Raw genomic sequence first — 26957 nt, forward strand, 5'->3', positions numbered from 1 at the left:
ATTCAGTGTCCCCTCGACGATCACCAGTGGTGTACGGCCAGTGTAGGAGATCGCTCCCCACACCATGATGCCGGGTGTTGGCCCTGTGTGCCTCGGTCGTATGCAGTCCTGATTGTGGCGCTCACCTGCACGGCGCCAAACACGCATACGACCATCATTGGCACCAAGGCAGAAGCGACTCTCATCGCTGAAGACGACACGTCTCCATTCGTCCCTCCATTCACGCCTGTCGCGACACCACTGGAGGCGGGCTGCACGATGTTGGGGCGTGAGCGGAAGACGGCCTAACGGTGTGCGGGACCGTAGCCCAGCTTCATGGAGACGGTTGCGAATGGTCCTCGCCGATACCCCAGGAGCAACAGTGTCCCTAATTTGCTGGGAAGTGGCGGTGCGGTCCCCTACGGCACTGCGTAGGATCCTACGGTCTTGGCGTGCATCCGTGCGTCGCTGCGGTCCGGTCCCAGGTCGACGGGCACGTGCACCTTCCGCCGACCACTGGCGACAACATCGATGTACTGTGGAGACCTCACGCCCCACGTGTTGAGCAATTCGGCGGTACATCCACCCGGCTTCCCGCATGCCCACTATACGACCTCGCTCAAAGTCCGTCAACTGCACATACGGTTCACGTCCACGCTGTCGCGGCATGCTACCAGTGTTAAAGACTGCGATGGAGCTCCGTATGCCACGGCAAACTGGCTGACACTGACGGCGGCGGTGCACAAATGCTGCGCAGCTAGCGCCATTCGACGGCCAACACCGCGGTTCCTGGTGTGTCCGCTGTGCCGTGCGTGTGATCATTGCTTGTACAGCCCTCTCGCAGTGTCCGGAGCAAGTATGGTGGGTCTGACACACCGGTGTCAATGTGTTCTTTTTTCCATTTCCAGGAGTGTACTTGCTCAAAGTACAAACTGAATAACTTCAGTGAGAGGTTATAGCCCTGTGCCATTCCCGTCCCAGCTGTACCTACACTTTCATGCCATTCTAGTGTTATAGCCACAGTCTAGTTTCTGTGTGATCAGCACAGCATGTGTTACTTTGCTTCGCTTCGTATTCGGACGAAGACACTACGCCAGCTCGTTCTGTGACCTGGTGGTGGAATCGGGTGCCTGCTTCTTTGTTTGCATAAAGTTTACATCGCATCCCATGGCACAACAGAACCCGCGAGGGCAATATCTGGGCCACTTGCAGCTCCTGCGCCGGCCGCCGCTCCCGCCGACCGCACAGTGATGCGTCGTTCCGTCAGCGGCCCGCCCGCCCCCAGAATCAGCCACGGCCCGGAGCCATCAGTCTGGCGACCGCGCCAGGGCGCGGGCAGGGCATACGTCTCCGAGATGAGGGATCATCCGGCACTCGCCGGCCCTCTTAGCAGATTTCCCCGCTGGACGGATAGCGCGCATCCATATTCTCTAAGCCGCAGATCAATGCGGCCACCGAGCGCTGCACTTCTCAGTCCAGTGGGGCGGGTGAGTGGGGCCGCAAATATTATAAGGGAAGTTGACAGCTCTAAAATCACAGTCAGCCATCATATGCATCTGTACTGTGAAAGCTCCGTGAAGGGATATCAAAGGTTAGTCAACAATATCTTTACAAACTTTGGGGATGGACTCCACACACTAACATGAAGAGCAATGTCCACTAAAAACTTCTTGTAAAACTACTTGCAAGTGTTTCTTCTTCAATTTTCTTCACAACGGAAGGTCTTAAGCTGGACATAAATTTTCTTAAACAGTACAGACTACTGATCATACTTCAAAAGAAGTTATTGGAGATCTTTTATTAATGAAATCTCTGCTTGTGAGTCAGTTTAGTAACTGCCTTGAATCTCGCTAGTACCATTTTTTAATTTTTCAATATTATACATCAGATATCGAATGGGAACGATAACTGCCCTATTAGAATAAATTATATTTCACAAGCTGTGACATCGTCGCGAAAAAACAGTGATCTGTATATGTAATAAGTTTCCTTTAATTTACGTCTATGGTCACAAACTGTTTGATAACAGATTACCGGTTTCGGTCTTTAATGACCATCATCAGATCTGTTTCATAAAAACAAAGTCCTAATGTACTGCAGCCATAGTGGCATCGTCAAATGTTAAATGCGGAATCAGCACCAGCATCGTCAAATACATATAGATTACATTTGATAGAGGTGTAGTAAATGCTTTATTAATAAGTGAAAAGTTACGTACATCAGAAATATTAAACCATCTATAGAAATAAGGAAGTATTTTATGTTCTCTTTGATGTTTCACATTTTTGCACCAAATATTAATTTATTTATTGTACTCTCATTTTCATGCCGTTAGTAATTAAAATCAAAATACGTTAGTATTATTGAAACAAAATGATACAATATTTGTCAATTCCTATTTGATAATAAGTATAGAATTTAAATAAAAACTGAATCAAATTGCTTCGGATTACTAGACTAATACTCTGTCGGCTAATTTTCTTTCTTAATTGCCGTCAGGTTCATTAACATGTCTAGCCAAACATCTCCTTAGCGAATGACATCCAATAGACTAACAAATAAGTCTTTCACTGACAGTTCCCAGCACTAGTTTATTATGGTCAACGAAGAATAAATACAGTACCAAAATTTATTTTTTTCTGCTTGTCTCGTTATACTATACACCGTACTAGAGCTTTGAATCCGTGTTTTGGCAGTGCATTTCTGCACAGTAAAGTAGGGCAGTATAACTGAGAAAGAATGAATGTTTCATAGCTGGGATACGGCATGAGAGAAAGGGAATGTAAAGGACCACTGCAGAGTAGGGATTTCTACCTCCTCATTGTTGAAAGACGAATTTCTATATTTTTAGTGATTCAAAAAGTTCGCAGAATACTGAAATTTCTATGCGATGGGAGGCTTTCCGAGCTGTTGTTGTCATATACTGGAGTACCTTCGTTTAACGTCTGACTACCTCATCCATACAAATATTTATTATGATAATTTCGTGTGAATTAACGGCGTGGAGCATGTCTTTACACTGGACACCACTTGGTTGATTTGCGTGTCCCTAACTTATCTAACACAGTCCGGTATTTCTACCAGGGAAAGGGAGACTATTGTTTTATGAGTAAACCGATCCACGTATCATTCATGGTGAATCTGCACGTCTTTGAGAACTCCATTCTAGATTAAAGGCAGACTGAATATATCGCCCGTCCGACAGGGATTCGATCCCATTCCAAGCAAACATTTTATTACTATTGCTTTGCTTCATTGCCGTTAATTTTCTGTTCCCTCTTTCTGGTCCAAAAATAACTTTTCTTCATATAACAATGAAAAATGGTGCTCTTCCGGAAAATGAATTTATTTCTTCCATTTTAGGGAAAAAACATTCAACTGTAAATAAAAAAAGCCTCTTATTCCATGATAATTAACTTTTTCTAGACCTAATATTATTTTCCAAGCAAAGCTAAAAATCTTTTCTGTCAGTAAAATTAGCAACACTTTTGAGTCACAGTTGAGTATATCTTCTCTGTGTATTAATTAATATTGCTTTCTTCTTTTGTACCGAGGTATTATGAATAGTTAACGATATAAATTTTCTTCTGTGTATAGCTCAAAGATAACAAATGAGCAATGGGATCTTCGCCAAATTATCATTTGTGTTCTTGAATGAAGTTTCTTGAACCAGTTATTTGTCATTATTAGTATTCTGCAAATGCAACCGGAGTGAATTGCTTCTTATGTTTTATGAATTATCTTAGTAAGGGAGAGAGCTTGCTTGTTTACTTGGAATAATTTTTTTGTAAATTTGTTTGCTACAATCTTTCATGTTGTTCTCTGATATACTACACGTATCCTTCTAATGACAGTACTTTAGATGTAACGCAACAAAAACAGAGTCCCGTTAGTCATGTATCGTTTGGAATTTTGGAAGCCGTTTCTAAACTGGTAGTAATATGTGATTTATTTTAGATGTGTATTCCGTTGTTATTTTTATTATAGCCAGTTTTTTGCTGGTTGTTCCCTACCACTGTCTGATTTCTGAATCTGTAGAAGCGTCATAGAGCATCCACCGTCTGGTAGCCTGTGCAGTTCGGCTTCGATCTCTAATTTACATTGTGGATTTTTTCGACAGTACAGCATTGTACTAGTTGGAGCGAAATTGTTTTTGGAGAACTGTGTTACTGATGTTTCACCAGATATTTGTATAACTAATTGCGGGATGCATTTTGGTGCTGGGATTCAGGAAATCACCCTCCGTTGTTGTGTTATACAGTGAGCTGTAGTGTTGATGATGTGCAGAATCGTTCCTCAGCTTCAAAATAACGATCCAGCACCCTCTCACGTAATGTGAAATTTTACTTTTATGTCTCTTATTTATTGGGACTTTTTGACTTCCATTTGGCGCAGGTCAATAATTTTCTCGTTATCGTTCTTTAAGTGATTAATGTAGTGCAATGGGCTGGTATGCATCGCAGTCCAACTCGTCCTAATCGGCGCTGTATATGAGCTGTGTGGAATGATATCTTAAATAAATATCTTATATCCCTGTATATATATCGTTCGGCAACTACAGACGACTCGGTCCACAATGTCGTTGGTTTATTCGTTTTCGTAATGTCTCCCTGTAAAAATCATTCGATAATACGAAACGGTGCAAGACGTTCGAAATTCTGAGAAAAATAGGGGTAAACTGTAGGGGGAGGCAGCTAATGTACCATATACAAAAGAGGCACGAGGTAATATTGAGAGTTGATGACCAAGAACAAAGTGCTCGGATTACAAAGGTTGTAAAAGAGGGGTGTAGTCTTTTGCTCCTACTGTTCAGTCTGTACATCGAAGTAGCAATGATGAAAAAAAAAAAGAATGGAATGAATAGTCTAATGAGTACAGAACACAGACTGAGAGTAAATCAAAGAAAGTAAAGAGAAGTACCAGAAATGAGAACTGCGAGAAATTTAACATCAGGGCTGATGGTCACAAAGTAGATGAAGTTTCAGAATTCTGCTACCTAGGCAGCAAAATAACCAATGACGGATGGAGCAAGGAGGACATCAAAAGCTGTCTGACACTGGCAAAAATGGCATTCCTGTCCAAGAGGAGTCTACTAATATCAAACATGGGCCTTAATCTGAGGAATAAATTTTAGAGAATGTACGTTTGGAGCACATCACTGTATGGTATTGATGGTGGTGGTGGTTGTTGGGATGTTTAAGGGGGACTAAACAGCTAAGGTCATCAGTCCCCCATTCCAAAAACAGGCGAGACGAAATTTTGCGGAACAGGTAAAACCCCAAGGGGAAGGAGATTCCGCCCCAGGCACTGAACACTACAGACAAGAAGAGTACAGATGAACACCAGACAGAAAGAAACAGAAGAAAAGAAGATGGCCGGAGACTGGTTGACTGACCATGATAACAAAAAAAGTGAAACAGTCAATCATCCGACTACACACCAAAATCTGCAACCAATTATGAGGGACTCGAGGACAAGAGACACAGAAAGGGAAAGGTGCAGGACCTCCCTAAATGGAACCATAAAAAGGACTACCACGGATAAAATTTAAAACGTCGTCAGCCATGGAGGCATCATCGCATAAAACCAAAGGCAAAGTGCCCGGGAGATTAAAAGATTGCCGGAGGGTGCACAGTCGGGGACACTCCAACAAAATGTGGGCGACCGTCAGCCGGGACCCACACCGACACAGGGGGGGGGGATCCTCCTGACGCAAAAGATGGCTGTGCGTCAGGTAGGTATGGCCGATGCGGAGCCGACACAGGACGACAGAGTCCCTGCAAGAAGCCCGCAGGGAGGACTGCCACACATCGGTCGTCTCCTTAACAGCCCGCAGTTTATTCGGGTATGTCAGGCCACGCCACTCATCATTCCACATCCCAAGCACGGCGCAACACCAACTGCAGATCATGAGCCGGGAGGCCGATCTCCAAAGCTGGGGCGTCGATCGCCCCTTTGGCCAGCCTGTCGACACGTTCGTTCCCCGGGATGCCAACGTGACCTGGCGTCCAAACAAAGACCACCGAACGACCAGAGCGGGTAATGGCAGAAAAAGACTCCTGAATAAATGATACCAGAAGAGAAGAGGTATAGCAGTGGTCGATAGCCTGGAGGCTGCTCAGGTACTCACTGCAGATGACGATGGACGTTCCTGAGCAGGAACGTATATGCTCAAGAGCGCGCAATATGGCCACCACCTCTGCAGTAAAAATACTGCAGCCAGCCGGCAAGGAGCGCTGTTCAACATGGGCAGCGTGAGCAAAAGCGTAGGCAGTACGACCATCAACCTGGGAACCATCAGTGTAGACAGTCTCACAGCCCGAAAATGAGGCGAGGAGCGCAACAAAACGGCGACAGAGGGCCACAGGCGGAACCGAGTCCTTGTGTCCCCGTGCCAAGTCCAGACGGACGGACGGACGGGGCATACACCAGGGAGGCGTAGGTGCACAGACCCGGAAGGGAGGTAGAAGAGGGAATGACCCCAGTTCCGACAGCAGGGACTGGACGTGGACAGCAATGGAAAGCCCAGACCTAGGTCGCCGTTCGGGCAGATGGAGGACCATGGCAGGGAAAAGCACGCGATGATTGGAATGGCCCGGCGAGCATTGCACGTCGACAGCATAGTCGGCGAGCAGTCGATGGCGGCGAATCCGCAGCGGGGGAACCCCAGCCTCCACCAGTAGACTATCCATGGGGCTCGTACGGAAAGCGCCAGTAGCAAGCCGAACCCCACAGTAGTGTATGGGGTCCAACAACGTCAACACTGAGGGTGATGCAGACCCATAGGCCAGGCTCCCATAATCAAGCCTGGACTGCACAAGGGCTCTGTACAATCTCAACAGCGTGCAGCGATCTGCACCCCAAGACGTGTGGCTCAGGCAGCGGAGGGCGTTGAGGTGCCGCCAGCACTTTTGCTTCAGCTGAGTAATATGAGGAACTCATGTGAGCCGGGCATCAAAGACGAGTCCTAAGAAGCAGCAAGTGTCCACCAAGGAGGTGGTTGTCGAGGTAAAGTTCAGGATGAGGGTGGACCGTCCAACGCCTGCAGAAGTGCATAACTCGAGTCTTGGCTGCAGAGAACTGAAAACCATAAGTCAGAGCCCATTATGCTGCCTTGCGAACGGCTACTTGCAGCCTGCATTCAGCGACTCTCGTAGTCGTTGAGCTAAATGAGATGCAGAAGTCGTCGGCATACAAAGAAGGAGACACCGACGACCCCACGGCTGCAGCCAGACCATTAATGGCCACTAGAAATAAGGAGACGCTCAACACCGAGCCCTGCGGGACCGCATTTTCCTGTATATAAGATGAACTAGAGGCGGCACCGACTTGCACCAGGAAAGAGCGGCGCAATAAAAAGGTTTGAAGAAAAGCCGGGAGGTGACCACGAAGACCCCACTCATGCAACGTAGCAAGGATGTGATGCCTCCATGTGGTGTCATACGCCTTCCGCAGATCAAAAAATACAGCAACGAGATGCTGGCGTTGGGCAAAGGCTGTACGGATAGCAGATTCCAGCCACACCAAATTGTCCGCAGCAGACCGGCCCCGACGGAAGCCACCCTGGGATGGAGCGAGGAGACCGCGCGAATCAAGGACCCAGCACAAACGCCGCCCTACCATACATTAGAGCAATTTGCACAAAACGTTGGTGAGGGTAATGGGACGATAGCTGTCCACCGCCAGTGGGTCCGCACCAGGCTTCAAGATGGGGACAATAATACCCTCTCGCCATTGCGACGGGAACACGCCCTTGCTCCAAATGCGGTTAAAGATGGTGAGGGTGTGTCTCTGGCAGTCCCGGGAGAGATGCTTCAGCATCTGCGCGTGGATGCAGTCTGGTCCTGGTGCTGTATCAGGGCAATCGGCGAGGGCATCGAGGAATTCCCTCTCACTGAAAGGAGCATTGTATCTTTCCGAACGATGCGTGTGGAATGATAACGGCGTCCGCTCGGCTCGCTCCTTTAGAGAGCGAAAGGCGGGGGGTGAGTTGCAGTCACAGAGCTCGTAGCAAAGTGCGTGACAAGGTGTTCAGTAATGGCGGCAGCGTCCGTGCAGACAGCGCCGTCCAGGGAGATTCCAGGGACACCCATAGGGGTCCGGTATCCATAAATCCGCCGGATCCGGGACCACACGAGGGAGGGGGAGACACGGGAGCCCAAGGATGAGACATACCTCTCCCAGCACTCCTGCTTACGCCGTGCAATAAGACGACGGGCAAAGGCACAGAGCCTCTTAAAGGCGATGAGGGTCTCCAGAGACGGGTGCCGCCTATGATGCTGGAGAGCCCGCCTACGGTCGCGAATAGCCTCAGCAATCTCCGGCGACCACCAGGGTACAGTCTTCCTCCGAGGGAGTCCAGAAGATCGGGGGATGGCAGCCTCGGCTGCAGAAATGATTGACGTGGTCAAGACACGGACCACCTCGTCAATGTCACCCTGTGGGGGAGTCAATGGTGGCAGCGGAAGTAAAAGCCGGCCAGTCAGCCCTGTTGAGAGTCCAGCGGGGCAGGCGCCCATAAGAATGACACTGGGGCAGTGACAAATAGATGGGAAAATGGTCACTACCACACAGGTCAGGATTCACTCTCCAGTGGTGGGATGGGACAAGTCCGGGGCTGCAAAGAGAGAGATCGATGGCCGAGAACGAGCCATGGACCACACTGAAATGCATGAAAGCACCGGTGTTCAAGAGACTAAGGTCGAGCTGAGCCAACACATGCTCCAAGGCATGACCGTGGTCATCGGAGACAGTCCCACCCCATAGAGGGTTGCGGGCATTGAAATCGCCCAGAAGCAGCAATGGTGGCGGGAGTTGAGCCAGCAGCGGAGGAGCTCCCCATCCAGAGGAATGTAAACAGAGCAGACAGTAATAGCCGGCGAGAGCTCAACACTGATAGCGACTGCCTCTAAAAGCGTCAGAAGGGGTAGTGGCGAGCTACAGACAGAGTGGTGAACAAAGAGGCAAACTCCACCTGATGCTCATTGACAAGCAGCGCGGTTCTTATAGTATCCCCGATAACCGCGAAGGGCGGGGGTCTGCATTGCTGGAAACCAAGTTTCCTGAAGAGGAATGCAGAGAACAGGGGAAACACTCAGAAGCATCCGGAGCTCAGGCAGGTGGCGGAAATAACCGTCGCAGTTCCACTGGCAAATGGAAGCAGTAAGGGAATGGGAGGGCGTGAAGGCGACTAAGAGGCAGGCGGCGCCTCAGAGCCAACTGCCGCCACTGGGGGAGAGTCAGCTGTGTGCATAGGAAAGGCCCCCGAGGGTTCCGTGAGGGCGAGATCCGCGGCAGAGGCGAGGATCTCCACCTCACCCACGGAGCCAGAACTATTTACAGCAGGCGGTACTGAAACCGCCGGAACGTCCTCCTTCTTGGACACTGTCCGTTCCTTCTTCTCGCGCCTGTCCTTAGGGTTAGAGGGCTGGGAGAGCTTCTCTGAAGAAGCGTCAGAGGCTGACGACGACGCAGAAGCCCTACGACCAGCAGGTGGCGGAACTTTCAGCCACTGGCTGACATCCGCCTGGGTAGGAGAAGAAACGGAGGAAGGGAGAGCCCCGAGGGACCCCTTCCACGAGAGAGGAACCGGCAGAGGCAACGCTGGCGGAGAAGGAGGGGGAGGGATCGAGCCCCCCAGTTTTGGAGCAGATGTCACTCCCGAAGTAAGCGTGGGGGGAGTGACAGAAGAGGGTTTGCCCCCAACTGCTAAGGGGGCAACAGAGGAAGGCTTACCCCCAGACACAAGGGGGACAGACAGAGATGCACAGTCTGGAGGGCCCACTGAAGGCGGCACAGATGAGTCGACAACCGCCGCTCGCGAGGGTGACGATAATGTCGTTGCAGCATAAGATGTTCGAAGGGAAGCAGTATACAACCTTTCAAATTTCAGTTTTGCCTCTCAATAAGTAAGCCGGTCCAGGGTCTTAAATTCCATTATCTTCCGCTCCTTGTGTAGAACGGGGCAATCTGGCGAGCATGGAGAGTGGTGCTCCCCACAGTTGATACATACAGGTGGAGGTGCACATGGAGAATCGGGATGAGAGGGGCGTCTGCAATCTCGACATGTGGCGCTGGAAGGGCAACGGGAGGACATAAGCCCAAAATTTCCAGCACTGGAAGCACTGCATCAGGGCAGGGATGTATGGCTTGACGTCACAATGGTAAACCATTACCTTGACCTTCTCGGGCAATACAGCACCCTCGAAGGCGAAGATAAAGGCACCGGTGGCCACCCTGTTAGTCTTGGGTCCTCTATGTACACGACGGACAAAATGTACCCCACGTCGTTCCAGGTCGGCTCTCAGCTCGTCGTCGGATTGTAACAATAGGTCACGATGGTAAATAATCCCCTGGACCATATTTAAGCTACTGTGGGGATTGACGGTAACAGGGACGTCACCCAGCTTAACACACAAGAGCAACGCTCGTGATTGGCCTGGGGAGGACGTCTTGAGGAGGATGGACCCATTCCCCATTTTAGACAACCCCGCCACTTCCCCAAACTTATCCTCCAGGTGTTCCACAAAAAACAGAGGCTTCGTCGTAAGAAAGGAGTCACCATCAGTCCTGCTGCAGACAAGGTATTGTACTCGTAGAACGTAAGGCTCCTGCTTGGCACTAGATCTGCGTCCCTCCCACGGCGCAGCCAACGAGGGGAACGACTGAGGGTCATATTGCGCAGCATCAAAGTCAACTCTGCCTCGCTTAGAGACGCTGGTGGCCGTGCGACCACCAGCTTGGTGTGATTTATTGCGCTTCATTGCGCCACATCCGTCCAGATGCCACCTACTCCGAACGAGGGCTCTCTCTAAGGGCGCCACCCAGCCAAAGTAACGGGTACCTGGCCGACATCCCGTTGCGCGGAGTCCCCATGCCCCAGACAAGATGGGCACATACTCCTTGGCATGCGTGGGGAGGAAACAGCTCTGGCATCTGTAGTGCGATCCCTGCAGGGTCAGGGGGCTAACACCAAGAGGGTACATGACGACCCCACCACAATGGACTGGCTACCGTGCTGGATTTTAGGTGTTGAAAGGGTCCACAGTTGTCGGGGGCGCTAAGAAGGGGATTGCGCACAAGACGAGAAGGAGGCAACCCAGAAGACGTTGGGTGTAAATCCCGCCACACGACAATAGGTAGCATGCAAGATGGTGGTGCATGATGGACCAATAGAAAAACACCACGTAAGGCATCCTTCCCCAAACGGCACGCACTAACAACGGAAATTTGGAAAAATGGTGGTCAAACCCAAGAGGGGACCGTCACATTAAGGCCGAAACGTTTGAGACTCCTTTTAGTCGCCTCTTACGACAGGCAGGAATACCGCGGGCCTATTCTTACCCCCGAACCCGCAGGGGGGTATGGTATTGAAACACGGACTGTGGAAAAACCGGAAACAGAAGAGAATCGAAGCGTGGTGCAACAGACGAACGTTGAAAATCAGGTGGACTGATAAGGTAAGGAATGAGGAGGTTCTGCGCTGAATCGGAGAGGAAAGGAATATGTAGAAAACACAGTGAAGGAGAAGGGACAGAATGATAGACATCAGTTAAGACATCAAGGAATAACTTCTGTGGTACTTGGAGGACATGTAGAGAGCAAAAACTGTAGAGGAAGACATGGATTGGAATGCATCCCGCAAATAATTGAGGATGTAGGTTGCAAGTGCTACACTGAGATAATGTTGGCACAGGAGAGGAATCCGTGGCGGGCCTCGTGAAACCAGTCAGCAGCATGATGACTCAAAAAATGCACCACACATCACGTCTTTCATGTGACGTCGTTTGGTTTCCCGTCACAAACAAAATTATTTTTAAAGCGGAATTTTACGTGTCCATTTACGTCACAAATTAGTTTACAGATATGTATTAACAGGGACACTCAAACACGAAGAATCATCAGTACTCCAGCAGCTACAGCACCGCTCTTCAAGCTGCTGACTGCTACCGCCCTGCAGCAGCACTGGTTAATATGACGGGTAAAGATTTTGACGACGTTACGATGATGCTTTTAAGTAAAGAACTGAACTACGCTCCCACGCTAAAGATTTCACCCATACCAGAGATCATCAGTGCCTGTTGAATAAGATGTTCGCCTCTTTCTAAGGAGTCAGCAGAAGATAAGACACGAAACTTGTCGAGTAGTTATGAAGGCTTGCCCACAAAGAAGTAACATATCTGTGGCAGAGAGGTCTGCACTACGTAAGTTTCGCCAGGGTACCGAAACTGTGATTCTTCCAGCTGATAAAGGTAATGTACTGTTTTAATGTCTCATGACGACTATCATGCTATAATAAACAGTTTACTGACTGACAGCAAATACCGGAAGATCAGTAAAGACCCCACCAACCAGTTGATAAAGAGGAGTGCTTCTGTGGTGTCACCGCCAGACACCACACTTGCTAGGTGGTAGCTTAAATCGGCCGCGGTCCATTAGTACATGTCGGACCCGCGTGTCGCCACTGTCAGGACCGCAGACCGAGCGCCACCACAAGGCAGGTCTCGAGAGACGTACTAGCACTCGCCCCAGTTGTACGACGACGTTGCTAGCGACTACACTGACGAAGCCTTTCTCTCATTTGCCGAGAGACAGTTACCAAAGGACGATATAAAAGTTAAGTGTTCTAGTAGCTACGTTCTTTTCTTTATCACATTCATCACGTATCCTGTTCCAGACTTCGCGCCAGTCGGCGTGTGTGTACGTGTGCCCTTTCGGCTACCCGTCTCTGTGGACTGGCTGCCTTGTCAGTCCACTACAGCTTCGCTTCTGAACGCCTCCCCCTTTCCACCAGGAGTTGTGCGAAGATTGTAACCAAGTGGTGCGTTTCGTCCAAGCCTTTATGGACTTCCAAAGATCGATAAGAATGCTGTTGCTCGCATCCGATAATTTGTAACATCGGCTCTCCAACCCATGATTGTGCCAAACACTTAACTTCATTATTAAGGACTTTGGTGGGAAAACTTAACTCTGTGGACTTCATTGGCAACCAAAATCAATCAGACTGAACAATGCTGGTATGATAGTCAGTTTCGATGTAGTGTCGTTGTTCAGAGAACTTGGCCTGACAGTCAATGTCGAAAAGACCAAGTATATGGCAATGACCAAACAACAAAACCTACTTAATCTCAGGATAGTCGACAGGGAGTTTGAAAGGGTGAGAGACTTCAAGTACCTTGGGTCGGCTATCACTGAGAAAAATGACATTGGCAGTGAGGTGTAAGCCAGAATAGCAGCAGTTAACAGATGCTACTTTGCCGCATTACCCATGCTTAGGAGTTCGTTTCTATCACGAAAATCCTAAATCCTCATTTACAAAACAATTACAAGACCAGTTGTTATGTATGGTGCCGAAACGTGGACCATGACTATAAATGAAGAAAGGATCCTTAGAATATGGTAGAGAAAGGTGCTACGTAAAATATATAGCCCAATATATGATCAAAAAGGTTGGCGCATTCGTACGAATGCTGAACTACAACACCTTTTTGAAGAACCTGACATTGTCGTTACCATTAAAGTAAGAAGACTGCGGTGGGAAGGGCACGTGGTCAGAATGGAAGAAGACAGAGCATGTAAGAGGATTTTTGATGGCAAGGCTAGAGGCAGACGGCGGAGGGGACGCCCCAGAAAGAGATGGGTGGATGGAGTTGAAGAAAACATGGAGAATCTTGGTGTCAGAGGAAGAGGATGGAGACTGAAAGCCATGGATCGGATAGAATGGCAGGATATTGTGATGCAGGCCAAGGACCTTCAAGAGCTGTAGAGCGAAGGAGTAAGAGAAAGTGAGAGTACGTCATTGTCCAGAAAGGTAACTCTTTCAGAATCATTGTTTCTCATTGGCAAAATCTGCGATAAAGATATTTTAGCTTTGTTTGAACATGTTTTGACCTCGACATATTTTTTATTCAATAACCGGAACGAATTATATGAACAGACTGATGGTGTCGCCATGGATAGTCCTTTGTCGTCCATTGTGGCCAACTTCGTTATGGAGGACTTCGAGGAGAAGGCACTGGATTCTCCTAGCTTGGAGCCAACAATATTCTGTAGATATGTTGATGACACATTTGCAGTGTGGCCCCATCATGACGACAAACGAAAAAAAAAAAATTAAATCAACTGAATTCCATCCACGGACAAATTCAGCTCACGATGGAAATCGAAAAAGATGGATGCCTTTCATTTCTGTATGTTTTGGTACGACGCAATGATGATGGTACTTCGGGACATACAGCACATCGAAAACCGACCCACGAGGATTTACGTTTACGTGTACGTAACTGCCACCATCCTTCGCAGACGATGAATGTACTCAGAGCTCTGGCACACAGAGCACACGCCATTGCTGAAGAGAGCAATCTGGAGGACGAGCTTCTACACTTGAGAAGAGTTTTTGAAGCTAACAGGTAATTCTCACAGCAGATACGTAAGGCACTATAAATGAAACCAACAGTGGGTATACGGAATGCAGAATAAGTCACGGAAAATTTTAAATTCATATATTTTCTGCCATATGTGGGAAACCTATCTTCAAAAATAGGACGGATCCTCAGTAAACACAAATTGAAAGTGATTTTTCGCCCTCCAGCAAAGACAGTATGTCTGCTGGGTTCTATTAAAGATGATTTAGAGCTTCGGAAACGCTGCGTTCACAAGATCCCCTGTGAGTGTGGCAGTTCACACATCGGACAGACGACACGTACAGTCCATAAGAAATGCGTAGAGCACCGCAGATACACGCAACTCTTACAACCTAATAAATCTGCGGTGGCAGAGAATTGTATTGACACTGGACAGTCTATGGTGTACGATAACGTAGAAATTTTAGCCTCAGCTTCATCTTTCTGGGAGTCAGTAGTGAAAGATGCAACTGAAATTCGGTTGGCGACCAGTTTAATTAATGGAGATAGCAGCTTCAGCTTGGACAAATCATGGGATCCGGCACTGTCTGTAATTCTGTAGTATACTCACAAAGACGTCGCGACGGTGCAGCTCCTATTGATACATCGATATCACCTTGTGGATCGATCACGCAGCCATAGATCTAATTCCATGCATATGTCATACCTCTTTGCCACCGATCAACGTCTCTGGCACCTTGTGTATCTACGAAATTATGCGCAGTGGTGCGGTCCCCAGGTTTAAAAGGACGGAGCAAGTACTGGAGCGTTAGTCACCTCGGCTCACTCTGAAGATGGCTGGACTGTAAACAGCCGAAATATTAGAAGAATAAGAATAAGTGAATTTTATGCGGCTGTAACCCCGAAATTTTATGGAATGGAAACTTAGTTGTTGGTTTGGTCTTGAGTTCGAACACTGATTTGATTCAGCTCTCCACGCTACTCTATCCCGTGAAAGTCTCTTCATCTCTGTATTATTACCACAAACTATATTACCAATTCATTTCTAAATGTTATCCATTCCACGTCTGCTGTATTCCTTTTCCATTTTCCAATCAATTGTTTCCTAATGCTCCAGCTATCTACAACCTCTAGTACTTTCATCTTATCCCGGTCACATATCCTGAATTTTCTAACATTTCGAAAATTTTTCTGTGTTAATCTGCACTTTACAATCATTAAATTACGGTCAGTCGACATCTGCCTCTCAGAATATCTTACAGTTTAAAATCTGGTTTCAAAATCTCTCTCTTGCCGTTGTATAATCCCTCTGAAACAGTCCAGCGGTTCCAGGTCTATTCCACTCTTCCACGTGTACAGCATCTTTCATGATTTTTAAACCAAGTGTTAGCAATACTTAACTTATGCTCCGTGCAAAATTGTACCATTTGGTTAATCTTTCTTTCCTTTCCCACACTTCACATTCTCCTACTATTTATCTCTCCCTTCTTCTTCCAGTTACCTAATTCTAGTGCCCTACCTCAGTTAAAGTTTCCTCCCTCTTCATCATCTGAAGAATTTCTATTATCTGATGATACACTCATTCAGAATCTTCATCAGCTGCGGAACTAGTTGGCGTATATACTTGCGCGAACGTGGAGAGTGTTGGCTTCGTGTCGATCTTGGCTAAGATAATGTGTTCACTACGCTGATTGTAATAGCCTACCAACATTATTGTTTTCTTATTCATTGGCAGGTGTACTACTGCATTATCCCTATTTGATTTAGTGTTCATAATAGTGTACTTACCTGACCAAAAGTCCTGTTTGTCCTGCCACCAAACTCCACTAATTCCCACTACATCTAACTTCACCCTATCATTTTCCATTTTTAAACTCTCTAACCTAACTATCAGAGCTATCAAAAGTTCCGTGCTCCGACCTCTAGAACGCCTTTTTTGTTCTTCCTGATGACGACATCTTCCTGAGGAATCTAGCCCGGAGATTTGAATCGGGGATTATTATATCACCGGATTACTTTATTTAAGATTCCCGTCAGCAACGAAGCATACAGTAAAACTCCAGGGTCTGCCATTCATTTCAGCCGTTTCCATTACCAGCACAGCCAGGAAATGTTAGCTGCTAACACAAGGCCATATCAGTCGATCATTCAGATTGACGCCCCTGCTACTACTGGAAAGGCTGCTGCCACACTTCACGATGGAAAAGTTTGTCTGGCCTCTCAACAGACACGCCTCTACTGTCACTCACCTATGATAAGGATATCTGTATCGTTAAGGCAAGCAAGACATCCCGCCTCAACAAGATTCGTGGTTCATTTATAATGTCGCAGTGATCTGCACATTTCCAGACTCTAGGTTAGGTTGAAAGGTGGCAGTGTCGTCAGGAACTGGCGAAATCACCAGAGATAGTGCTATGATGAGTATTTCAAATACAATGACGGAAAACAAATCGCAACATCAAGAAGGATAGTGGTAGGCGTGTTTCTACAGCTGAAAGATGATAGCTATTCTTATTTCGCGCCCCTACATAAGAGTGGCGCAAGTAGTGTCACTATGAGGATGCAAATCAGGTTTGCTTTAAATATACACAATAACCATCGAGAGCGGTTGTTAGCTTTGAAATTGGATTTGGTGAGTTTTTGCTAGCTAAGAATGCCCTTAAGGCGACAAAGACGCCATTATCAAGACCTCAATGAATCTGAATGAGGTCGTTTAATAGAGTTACGAGAAGCCGGATGTTTCTTCTGCATTTTCCTTCTGTGAAACTGCAGAAAGATTTGACAGAAATGCAACCAATGTACATGATTTCTGGCAGCGGTGTCTAGCATAACCTGCGGTCGCTAGAAGACCGGACTCCGGACGGCAACGTGGCTCTACCAAGAGGGAAGACCGCCTGTTTCGGCGTATAGCTCTGGCAATCGTACTGTATCTACAGCAGGAGTTGCGCCACAGTGACACAACCAACTGTTACAAATCCGTTACTGGAAGGACAACACCGAGCCCGACGCCCAGTGGCGTTCATTGCACTGATCCCAAATCGCCGCCCTTTGCGACTTCAATGATGTCAAGTGAGAGCCCGTTGGTCAGGGTGGAGAGATTTGTGTTTTCTAATGAAAGCTGATTCAGCCTCGGTGCCAGTGATGGCCCTGTGTTGGTTAGAAGGAAACTGGTTGAGGGCTGGCAACCCATCTGTCTGCGTGCTAGACACGCTAGACCTAAACCGGGAATTATGGTTTGGGGTGTGATTTCGTATGGCAGCAGGAGCACACTCGTGGCTATCCCACGCCTCTTGACTGTGAATTTGTGCGCCAGTCTGCTGATTCCACCTGTTGTGCTGCCATTCATAAACAGTATTCCAATGATTGTTCCGCAACAGGATAATGCTCGCCCATACAGCGCTGTTGAAGCGCAACGTACCATGCAGAGTGTCGACATGTTGCCTCGGCCTGCTCGATCACCAGATCTGTCTCCAATCGAAGACATATGGGACATCATCGGACGACAAATTCATGATCATCCACAAACAGCATAACCACCCCTGTATTGACCGAGAAAGTATAAGAGGTATGGAACTCCTTCTCACAAACCGAGGTCTGGCAACTGTAGAACACGATGCATGCTCGTTTACATGCTTGAATTCAACATTCTGATCGTTACAACTGTTATTAACGTAGCAGGAGTTCACATTTGCTTTGAGTTATTTCGCGTTTACATTAACCTGTTATCTTGCAATGTTAATCACTGACATATGTTATCTTGGCAGCTGTAGGCCGGAAATTTCGTTATTCTACGTTAATTACTTTGTGGTGTTGCGACTTTTTTTCCGTTATTGCATATTGGATTTCTGTGACTGGCTCATTTCCGTCATTTTGATGACGTCGCGTCAAGGCAGACAATTTGGTACGCGAACATGCAGGATTTCTGTCATCATTAGTAGAAAATAATTTCTAAGACTTTCCTGGCGATTTGTTATCATCTCGTAGAATCGGGTGTACTGCCGGTGGTCCCCGTCTTTCCAATACGATATTTCGACGTCGTAACTCGGCGTCTTCATCAGGTGTTCCCTGAGACTGGTTGACGAGCTGACCTTGTCCCATATTTATGCCTGGGCGGTGTGTGGCGCTTCCTATGCCGTCCGCGCCCACTGTGGCCATTTCTGGCGGTGGTATGAATCTCTAGACGCTCCATCTTCAATCGCGGGCAGCAAAAGGAACTTCAACAGAGCCATGATAGTGCTGGGATCGCGCCTATCGGGCGCGGACCCAATACGGAACGCCTTGGGATGTCAGCTACCTCAGAAGAGAGCCGCAACGGGCGCGGACCGAAGATGGAGCTCCTACAGATTGATACCACGGCTAGAAATGGCCACAGTAGGCGTGGTCGGCATAGGGATTGCCACACACCGTCCAGGCATAAATATGGGACAAGGTCAGCGCGTGAACCAGTCTCAGGGAACACCCGATGAAGACGCAGAGCTACGATGTCGAAATATCGGACCACCGGCAGTACACCCGATTCTACGAGATGACATTAGTAGAATAGTTTGATAGGTTTGAAAGTAGATCAGAAGGCCTTCACGTGAGTGTGTCTAAAGAATCAGTTTGATGTCTCTTTGCAGATGGGCACTCTGCACGTGGTGGTACCGCCGGACTTCATCGCGGAGGACACTTCCGGGGACATGGTGGTACCCGAGGGCGGCACGGTGAGGCTGACGTGCCGCGCACGTGGTCACCCCGCTCCGCACGTGCAGTGGCGGCGCGAGGACAGCGCCGACCTGGTCGTCAAGGATCCCTCCGGCATCAAGACCAGGGGTAAGGCGGCGGCAATGGCGGCAGCTTTTCTGCTAAAAGCTACTGCCGATTACTGCAAATGAAGGAAAATGGAGATCTGCGTTTCACCAGTATCGAGCTGTGATGTCAAGCTTTCCTTTTCTAGGCCTTGATTTTGGAAGTGTTTACGTCACCATATCTTTATGTCCAGGTTTTGACTGATTTGAAGCTTAAACGGTACATTTGCGATCATATCTCACCAAGGTTGTTGATGGCCTCAACTGGCCACAAAGAGGAATAATGGCCTTTTAGATAGACTACAAATATTTTTCAAAACAATAAAATACACAGTGACTGTACTCTGTGGCAGAAATTGTCAACTGATACGTCGGGAAAAGTGAAAATCTATGTCACAATAGAATTGTAACCTGCTTTTCCTGGACATCGCGGGCAATCTCCTTTCAGATACGTTATTTCTCCATGCAGAAGGACCGAATCATTAGGTAGTTGGTGCTTCCAACTACAAGGTGGTTTTTTTCCATCGCGTACAAAGTCCTGGGGTCGATCGAAAAACGATACGGACCAAAAATGGTCTAATGAACTTATATCTGGAAATGCATGGTTTCCATGCTAGAGACCATTTATATAATTTGTTACAGAGACTGCGGTGTAATATGCGCTGTACCATGCAGCCACAGTTACAGCATGCATGCTTTCCTCCTAGAGGGTTGCACTGTTCCTCATACGTCATGCCCTAACGCCCTCCTGCCATAGTAATTGGCTCTGACATGGTCGCCACCAAGCTTGGTGCACATTTTATTTACTGTTTGGAATGAAATATTGTGGGGCTAAAATCCAGAAAGCTGCAACTGCGGTTGCGGATGATAAGGTGGAGAGGGATGGAGGTGGAAGAGTTGGATGGACAGAGGGGAAGAAGGAAATGGACAGAGATAGAAAATAGGAGGAATATCGCAGAGAGAGGGGAAAGGGAAAATGGACATAGAAGGAGAGGGAGATGGACAGAGAGAGGGGGAGGAAGGGCAGAGAAAGGAAAGGGACAGGGGATAGAGGAAAAGATGGACTGAGAGAGGCAGAAGAAGAGAGTGGTGGAGAAGAGGACAGGGAAATGGACGGAGAAAGTGGAGATGGAGGGAGAGGGGTGGGAGAGGGGCAAATGTACAGAGAAAGGAAAGGGGAGGAGACAGGCAGAGAGAGAGGTGAAGAGCAGATCGTAAGAGAGCAGGAGAGAGGAGAGAGAGAGAGCGGGTAGTGAAGGTGAAATGGGAGAGGAGGAGGTCAGAGAGAGGGGCAAGGAGGAGATGGACTAATTGAATATCCAGACAACGCCAAGTACGCAGTATGGAATAAGTTAAATACAGAGTTTTTCGTAAGTCTCTTCAGCATTTCAGAAAGCTGCCGCATGAAACTAGAAGATGTGCAGACCAGAGGTCTCAATGGATAGGGAATCTCTCCAGGTTTTGAGTTGTCTTACACGGCATATCTTAGTTGCAGATTGCACCACTAGCAGGCAGGAGTACCAGAACATGAAGAGAAATCATCCACTCGGATTAGATCGCGCCTGCGAATAGGTAACCCAGTGGACCGATTGCCAAGCTGCTGCTGCTTCTCCTGCCTTCCCATCGGCAGCAGGGATCTCAATGAGCTGCTTGTGCATATTGACATTTGTCGAAAAGCAAAGACTGCCCGTTTAGAGAATATGATGTAGGTTAAAAACTTGGAGAGAAGCTCTGTCCACTGCAGTGGATCTGTTTTTTGTATGTATTGTACCTAGGGACTTAAGACAGTTAATTTACACATGTCGTCCTACGCTACGATCAATATGCAACAGTAGTGGTGCTTTGTCAGAAGAGAGGGTGTCCTGCAGACGCAGTTCTGCTGTACTGTGGATGACGGCTGCATAACAGTGTGTTACTGAAATGGCGTGGCAACTGGAAACGTTTTCCTAAGTTGTAGTACGTGGGACAGTATGATTCTTTTGGGCGAAACGTCATAAATTTCACACAGATTATCCACGAAATTCTGATGAAATTTGGACGAATGCAGCTTCCAACCATAGTGAACTGATGTTAACAATGTGGTCAAGACCGCACAGACGTGGGTGACACTTATCGTGAAGTAAGATCATCGAGATGGACCGCAGACGACAGTGTCCAGGAAATCAAAGAACTTGGGGAAAGGGGGGGGGGGGGGTAGGTAGTAGATCTTTCAACGATGAGGACGTTCTCTCAACGGTCATCGAATGGCTTTGCGGCCAAGCCAAGGACCGAATAGCTATAATCGAGGAATTGAGCGACTGTCAGCATGTTCCTGCTGTTGTCCTTAGAGGTTTAATCACTATGTAAAAATATAATGTCATGTTTTTGTGTCCATGAAAATTGCTTGGCTCGCCACGGTATCATGTAACTTACTTCTTGAAGTTCTCCCATAACCAGATTTAAGGGGTGCTCGTGGGTGTAAATATTCCAGACACGTGTGGGACTTCATGTTATGAATGCAGTTGCAAGCTAGCACTCGTGAAAAAGTGATGAGTAGATTCAATGTGGAGCATACTGCAACAACTAGAGGCAGTTAGGAAGATGTGGGCAATAATTATGATTACGTTGTGTTCCTTGACAGTATATATTTAAAGCCCTCTGCATTTCGAGCTAATAGATGTAAAATGGTAATACTTAGACAATGAGGACTAGACAGATCAATCTATGATTATAGATAATGGGAGCAGGAAGATACTTGGAAAATGGTATAGTGCTTTGTGGGGGTGTACATGTTAGGCCCTCTGATGTCAAGATCTCTTGAAATTTTCAGAAGAATAAGTGTTTTTAAGCATTTTAAAGCGACTGGTTGTAATATAAAACACCAGCTATTTTCCTTGGGAAAAATAGACCTGGATGGCCAGATGTGCTTGGTAGAATCGTTGGTGTTCCTCGTGTTCTTAAACTACTGTGAGACCTGCTAACACGGCCTGAACCTACTTCTTCATGACTCTTCCTCCTAACCTAATCCATCACTGGTAATACGAATGCTGGACTGGTTAAGGTAATTGTACGAAATTTTAATTAAGGGAGATGTAACTTATGCAAAATCAAGCCTCTTACTATAAGTGTTAAAAATTTGCAAACCCAATCTTCTCACCCCATATTCTCTATAACTATCCGATAGCAATATTTACTATGTTATCATCCGTTCTTAATACCTTAGTACACAAAGTGCTCGCAACAGCAATTTCCTGATCAAATTGAACTTGAAGTACCACCCCCCTTTCACAGACTCGGCTTAATACTTAATGCTCCAGAACTGACTAAATAAGTCCTTCAAATCACCCTGTGGCTATCTTTCCTCTTATATCTGACTGAGATGAGCAAGGCCACACAGCCATGCACTCGCCTTCACTCTTACGAAGCAATACATACAAAGGTATACATAAGTAAATATAAATACACATACTTACCATAAGGCCTGTTTTAAGGTTGATTACAGAGACGTTAACTGTTTTCTGTTGTAAATAGATACATGGATCAGTGTCTCAATTATACTCGTTGCAACTGTTATGCAAAGGGCAAGTAAAAGAAGTGATATATTGACATGTTTCACTTATTCGGTATTTCCGAACCATATTACGATCGAAAATAATAACAAAATGATTACTGTCGTAAGGATTGGTCACGTATGAGTGAGCAAAGATTAGTAAAAACTAAGTTGTATATTTATAGAAGGGTACTTGATACGTTGTATGACCACACTTCTGAAAAAAGAAAATGAATTGTTAGCATAACTCTCAATTAAGTATAATCTTTGATTATGCATGTCATTTTGATTCCTGAATTCAGTCTTGTATGTTTAGCAAAATTATGCTCGACCTTTTTCTTTTACAGCTCATTAATGTATTCATTGCGCTGAGAAAATTATTAATAAGATCATTCTTATACAGGCTTCGATGTTTAGACAGTTGCGATTATTGTGTACAATCGCAGATTATATGATAGAGAATTATATTGCTGTTAAATAAATTGATATGCCGTGGAATATTGATAATTTCTTAAGGACATGATAATAGTGCTCCCTGGTCTTTATTGAATTTCATTTAACAGTTTGCCAACACTACATTTAATTCCACGTGATATAACATCGAAAAGATGGCTGAATGGTAATCGTTGGATCTCAGATATGGCTCACCGTGAGGCGCGCTGCAGCCGAGGAAGTTGCTTGCTGCCGTTGGAATGCTGCTTGCTTTTGCAAATCCACTTGACCACAGAAAAATAGCGGTGGCTGGCGCGTAGGTTAGAAAACTAAGTGATAAAAATTCAAATAAATCTCTAGTGTTTGTTCCAACGTCTCGTACCTTGGTTAAGTAAACTACAAAAGTTTTGATCTATAACCAAGTACGACAAGTTTAACACTTTGAACAATAATGTCTGCGTGACTAGATTTTAAATGGCAGATTGCCCTGTTATTTACTTAACACAAACAATATGATCGCAGCCTTAGCCGTCTCAGTGTTCACTCTTTTAACATAATTCACAGTTCAATGCACATAACAATATTAGCTGATCTACACTTGCAGTCAATCTTCAGAACGGTAAAACTCGCCGTATTTTCCTGTCTCACGTACGACGAATCAACTCGGTTTGCTTCCCGAAGAAACCAAGATATAAATCCATTCTCTCAGTGTGACTGCTTGTGTCTTCGGATGTATTTTCGGTTTCTTCTTCCACGTTTTCTGCGATGATTTAAATGTAGTCTCCTCACCTGCAGTTCTTCTTTTCGTCTTTAGTCTAGCACACTTGCACTTTCCTCTTCAGCCTCGACCTTTGAAATCCAATCTTCTTTTCGAAGTACACTGACGGGAAAAAATCGCTGTACCGAAACATAACTAATGTAGGGTAATGAAATTTTTTGAATATATTCGTCTAGGTAATATATTTAAGTGATTTACGTTGCAAGATCACAGGCTGGGCTTTAAAGGTCTGTAGTCAGCCAATGCGCGGAGCCAAACGAGCGACACTGGGTACCGCCGTGAGCGAGAGCCCTCGAGAATCTGGTGTGCTGTGGGTTTGTAAGACGGACTTCAGTGCGGGATGCACAGGGCGTGGTCGCTGTGTGGCTACAACAGCCTGGTGGAGTGGTTGGTGACTTTTCCCGACGGGATACACAGCGCTCCCAGTCGAGGTGGAGAAGTGCCTTTCTGCACTTTAGGAGGAGTACTACCAGCTTTTGCAGCCGGTTGTTGCACACGGGCGTTACATGATAGACACAGTGCACTGTGTGGTACGCGAACGGTGCATTGCCTATGTTCGGTAGCCATAAATTCTGCTCTGAAGTCTATGATTGTTACGTGGCAAGTTATTCTTGTATACCGATGGCACACGGAAGAGCGGGTGTGTGCGCTGTGAGTGCGAGCAGTTGCCTTTGTTAACCACACACTCTAAGAGTGACTGTATTAGTCCAAAGACACTTTGTTTAAACTCCTCCGTCAGCATAACTGCTGAGGATTCATCTTGTTCTATGTGATTAATTAATTGTTTATATTATAATATTAGGCTTTATTAAGATACACTACTGGACATTAAAGTTCCTACACCAAGAAGAAATGCAGATGATAAACTGGTATTCATTGGACAAATATATTATACTAGAACTGACTTGTATTTACATTTTCACGCAATTTGGGTGCATAGATCCTGAGAAATCAGTAGCCAAAACAACCGCCTCTCTCCGTGATAATGGCCTTGATACGCCTGGGCATTGCGTCAAACAGAGCTTGGATGGCGTGTACAGGTACAGCTGCCAATGCAGCTTCAACACGATACCACAGTTCATCAAGAGTAGTGGCTGGTGTATTGTGACGAGCCAGTTGCTCGGCCACCATTGACCAGACGTTTCCAGTTGGTGAGAGATCTGGAGAATGTGCTGGCCAGGGCAGCAGTCGAACATTTTCTGTATCCAGAAAGGCCCGTACAGGACGTGCAACATGCGGTCGTGCATTATCCTGCTCAAATGTAGGATTTCGCAGGGATCAAATGAAGGGTAGAGCCACGTGTCGCAACACATCTGAAATGTAACGTCCACTGTTCAAAGTGCCGTCAATGCGAACAAGAGGTGACCGAGACGTGTAACCAATGGCACCCCATACCATCACGCGGGGTGACACGCCAGTATGGCGATGACGAATATACGATTCCAACGTGCGTTCACCGCGATGTCGCCAAACACGGATGCGACCATCATGATGCTGTAAACAGAACTTGGATTCAGCCGATAGAACGACGTTTTGCCATTCGTGCACCCAGTTTCGTCATTCAGTACACCATCGCAGGCGCTCCTGTCTGTGATGCAGCGTCAAGGGTAACCGCAGCATGGTCTCCGAGCTGATAGTCCATGCTGCTGCAAACGTCGTCGAACTGTTCGTGCAGATGGTTGTTGTCTTGCAAACGTCCCCATCTGTTGATTCAGGGATCGAGGCGTGGCTGCACGATCCGTTACAGCCATGCGGATAAGATGCCTGTCCAGAATGAGATGCCTGTCATCTCGACTGCTATTGATACGAGGCCGTGGGGATCCAGCATGGCGTTCCGTGTTATACTCCTGAACCCACCGAGTCCATACTCTGCTAACAGTCATTGCATCTCGACCAACGCGAGCAGCAATGTCGCGATACGATAAACCTCAATCGCGATAGGTTACAATCCGACCTTTATCAAAGTCGGAAACGTGATGGTACGCATTTCTCCTCCTTACACGAGGCGTCACAATGTTTCACCAGGCAACGCCGGTCAACTGCTGTTTGTGTATGAGAAATCGGTTGGAAACTTTCCTCATGTCAGCACGTTGTAGGTGTCGCCACTGGCGCCAACCTTTGTGAATGCTCTGAAAAGCTAATCATTTGCATATGACAGCATCTTCTTCCTGTCGGTTAAATTTCGCGTCTGTAGCACGTCATCTTCGTGGTGTGCACTAGTAATTTGGTAGCGTATAATGTGTTGCTTTATGTGGTAGTTATCTGATGATAGTGATAGTAGTAAGCCAATTCGTTGTTGTGTTTCATCAACCTTTGAAGTCTTGATCCAGGAAAGATGATTGGGGAAAGGAAAGTTTGGTTTTCTTTTCCGACTGAGAACGGTTGACCTGATACCTCATTTCTTTAGTTTTTATTTTATTTTTTCAGTTCTCATAAACAAGCCGTTTCCCCTCTTCGGGATCTGAGTCCAATTTGGAACAAACGCGATCTTCAGATTAAACCGGCTCCAAACGTCAGAACTTGGTCGCGTCTTAACACGAGTTTACTGCACCAAAGTTTCCGTGGTGCAGTGAGGAGGTCAACGACAGTGTGGATTCAGTTTCATTTTTTTTCATTTGTCACTGTCAGTGGAGATGAGAGGGAGTAAGTCACCTTGGTTGCAGGGGATTCAGTTCCAAAAGGTTGGTAACTCACATAGAGTTGGCAGGAATGGTTCGCTGAAGTAGGAAGTTGTTACTCTTTCTTTAATCAATTCATTGTTATAACAAATACATTTGTTTAGTGTGATGAAGGAGCAAAAGTCTTTACCAGAATGTTAGATATCCTTTCTCGTAATTATCGAAAGTATCTATCACAGATAAGTGCTTGCAGTGTCATTCGGTCTGACACTTGGTATGACTAAACAGTCAGCAGTACTTCGAACTAATTCACTTGTAGTTAAGGGCACTTGGCCTAACATCAAGAGACGAGAACCAAGCAGTGACATGGAGAAATGGAAATGACCATATGACATTGTTGGCCTGGAGGCTCCGTGCGCGAAGTTCGGCCGCCAAGTGCAAGTCTTATTTCAGTCGACGCCACGTTGGGAA

The 26957-nt window shown here is 46.7% G+C and overlaps 1 protein-coding gene across 1 annotated transcript in view; it reads left to right on the forward strand.

Moving 5' to 3' along the window:
• Positions 1–26957, forward strand: part of LOC126263512 (lachesin-like) — a 242988-nt gene that overhangs the window by 139604 nt on the left and 76427 nt on the right. The window contains exon 5 of the mRNA XM_049960605.1: positions 18962–19154. Coding sequence (XP_049816562.1) covers positions 18962–19154 — 193 coding nt within the window. The remainder of the gene's footprint in view (positions 1–18961; positions 19155–26957) is intronic.

This window comes from Schistocerca nitens, chromosome 6 (genome assembly GCF_023898315.1).
Source record: "Schistocerca nitens isolate TAMUIC-IGC-003100 chromosome 6, iqSchNite1.1, whole genome shotgun sequence".
In the NCBI taxonomy this organism is placed as follows: domain Eukaryota; kingdom Metazoa; phylum Arthropoda; class Insecta; order Orthoptera; family Acrididae; genus Schistocerca; species Schistocerca nitens.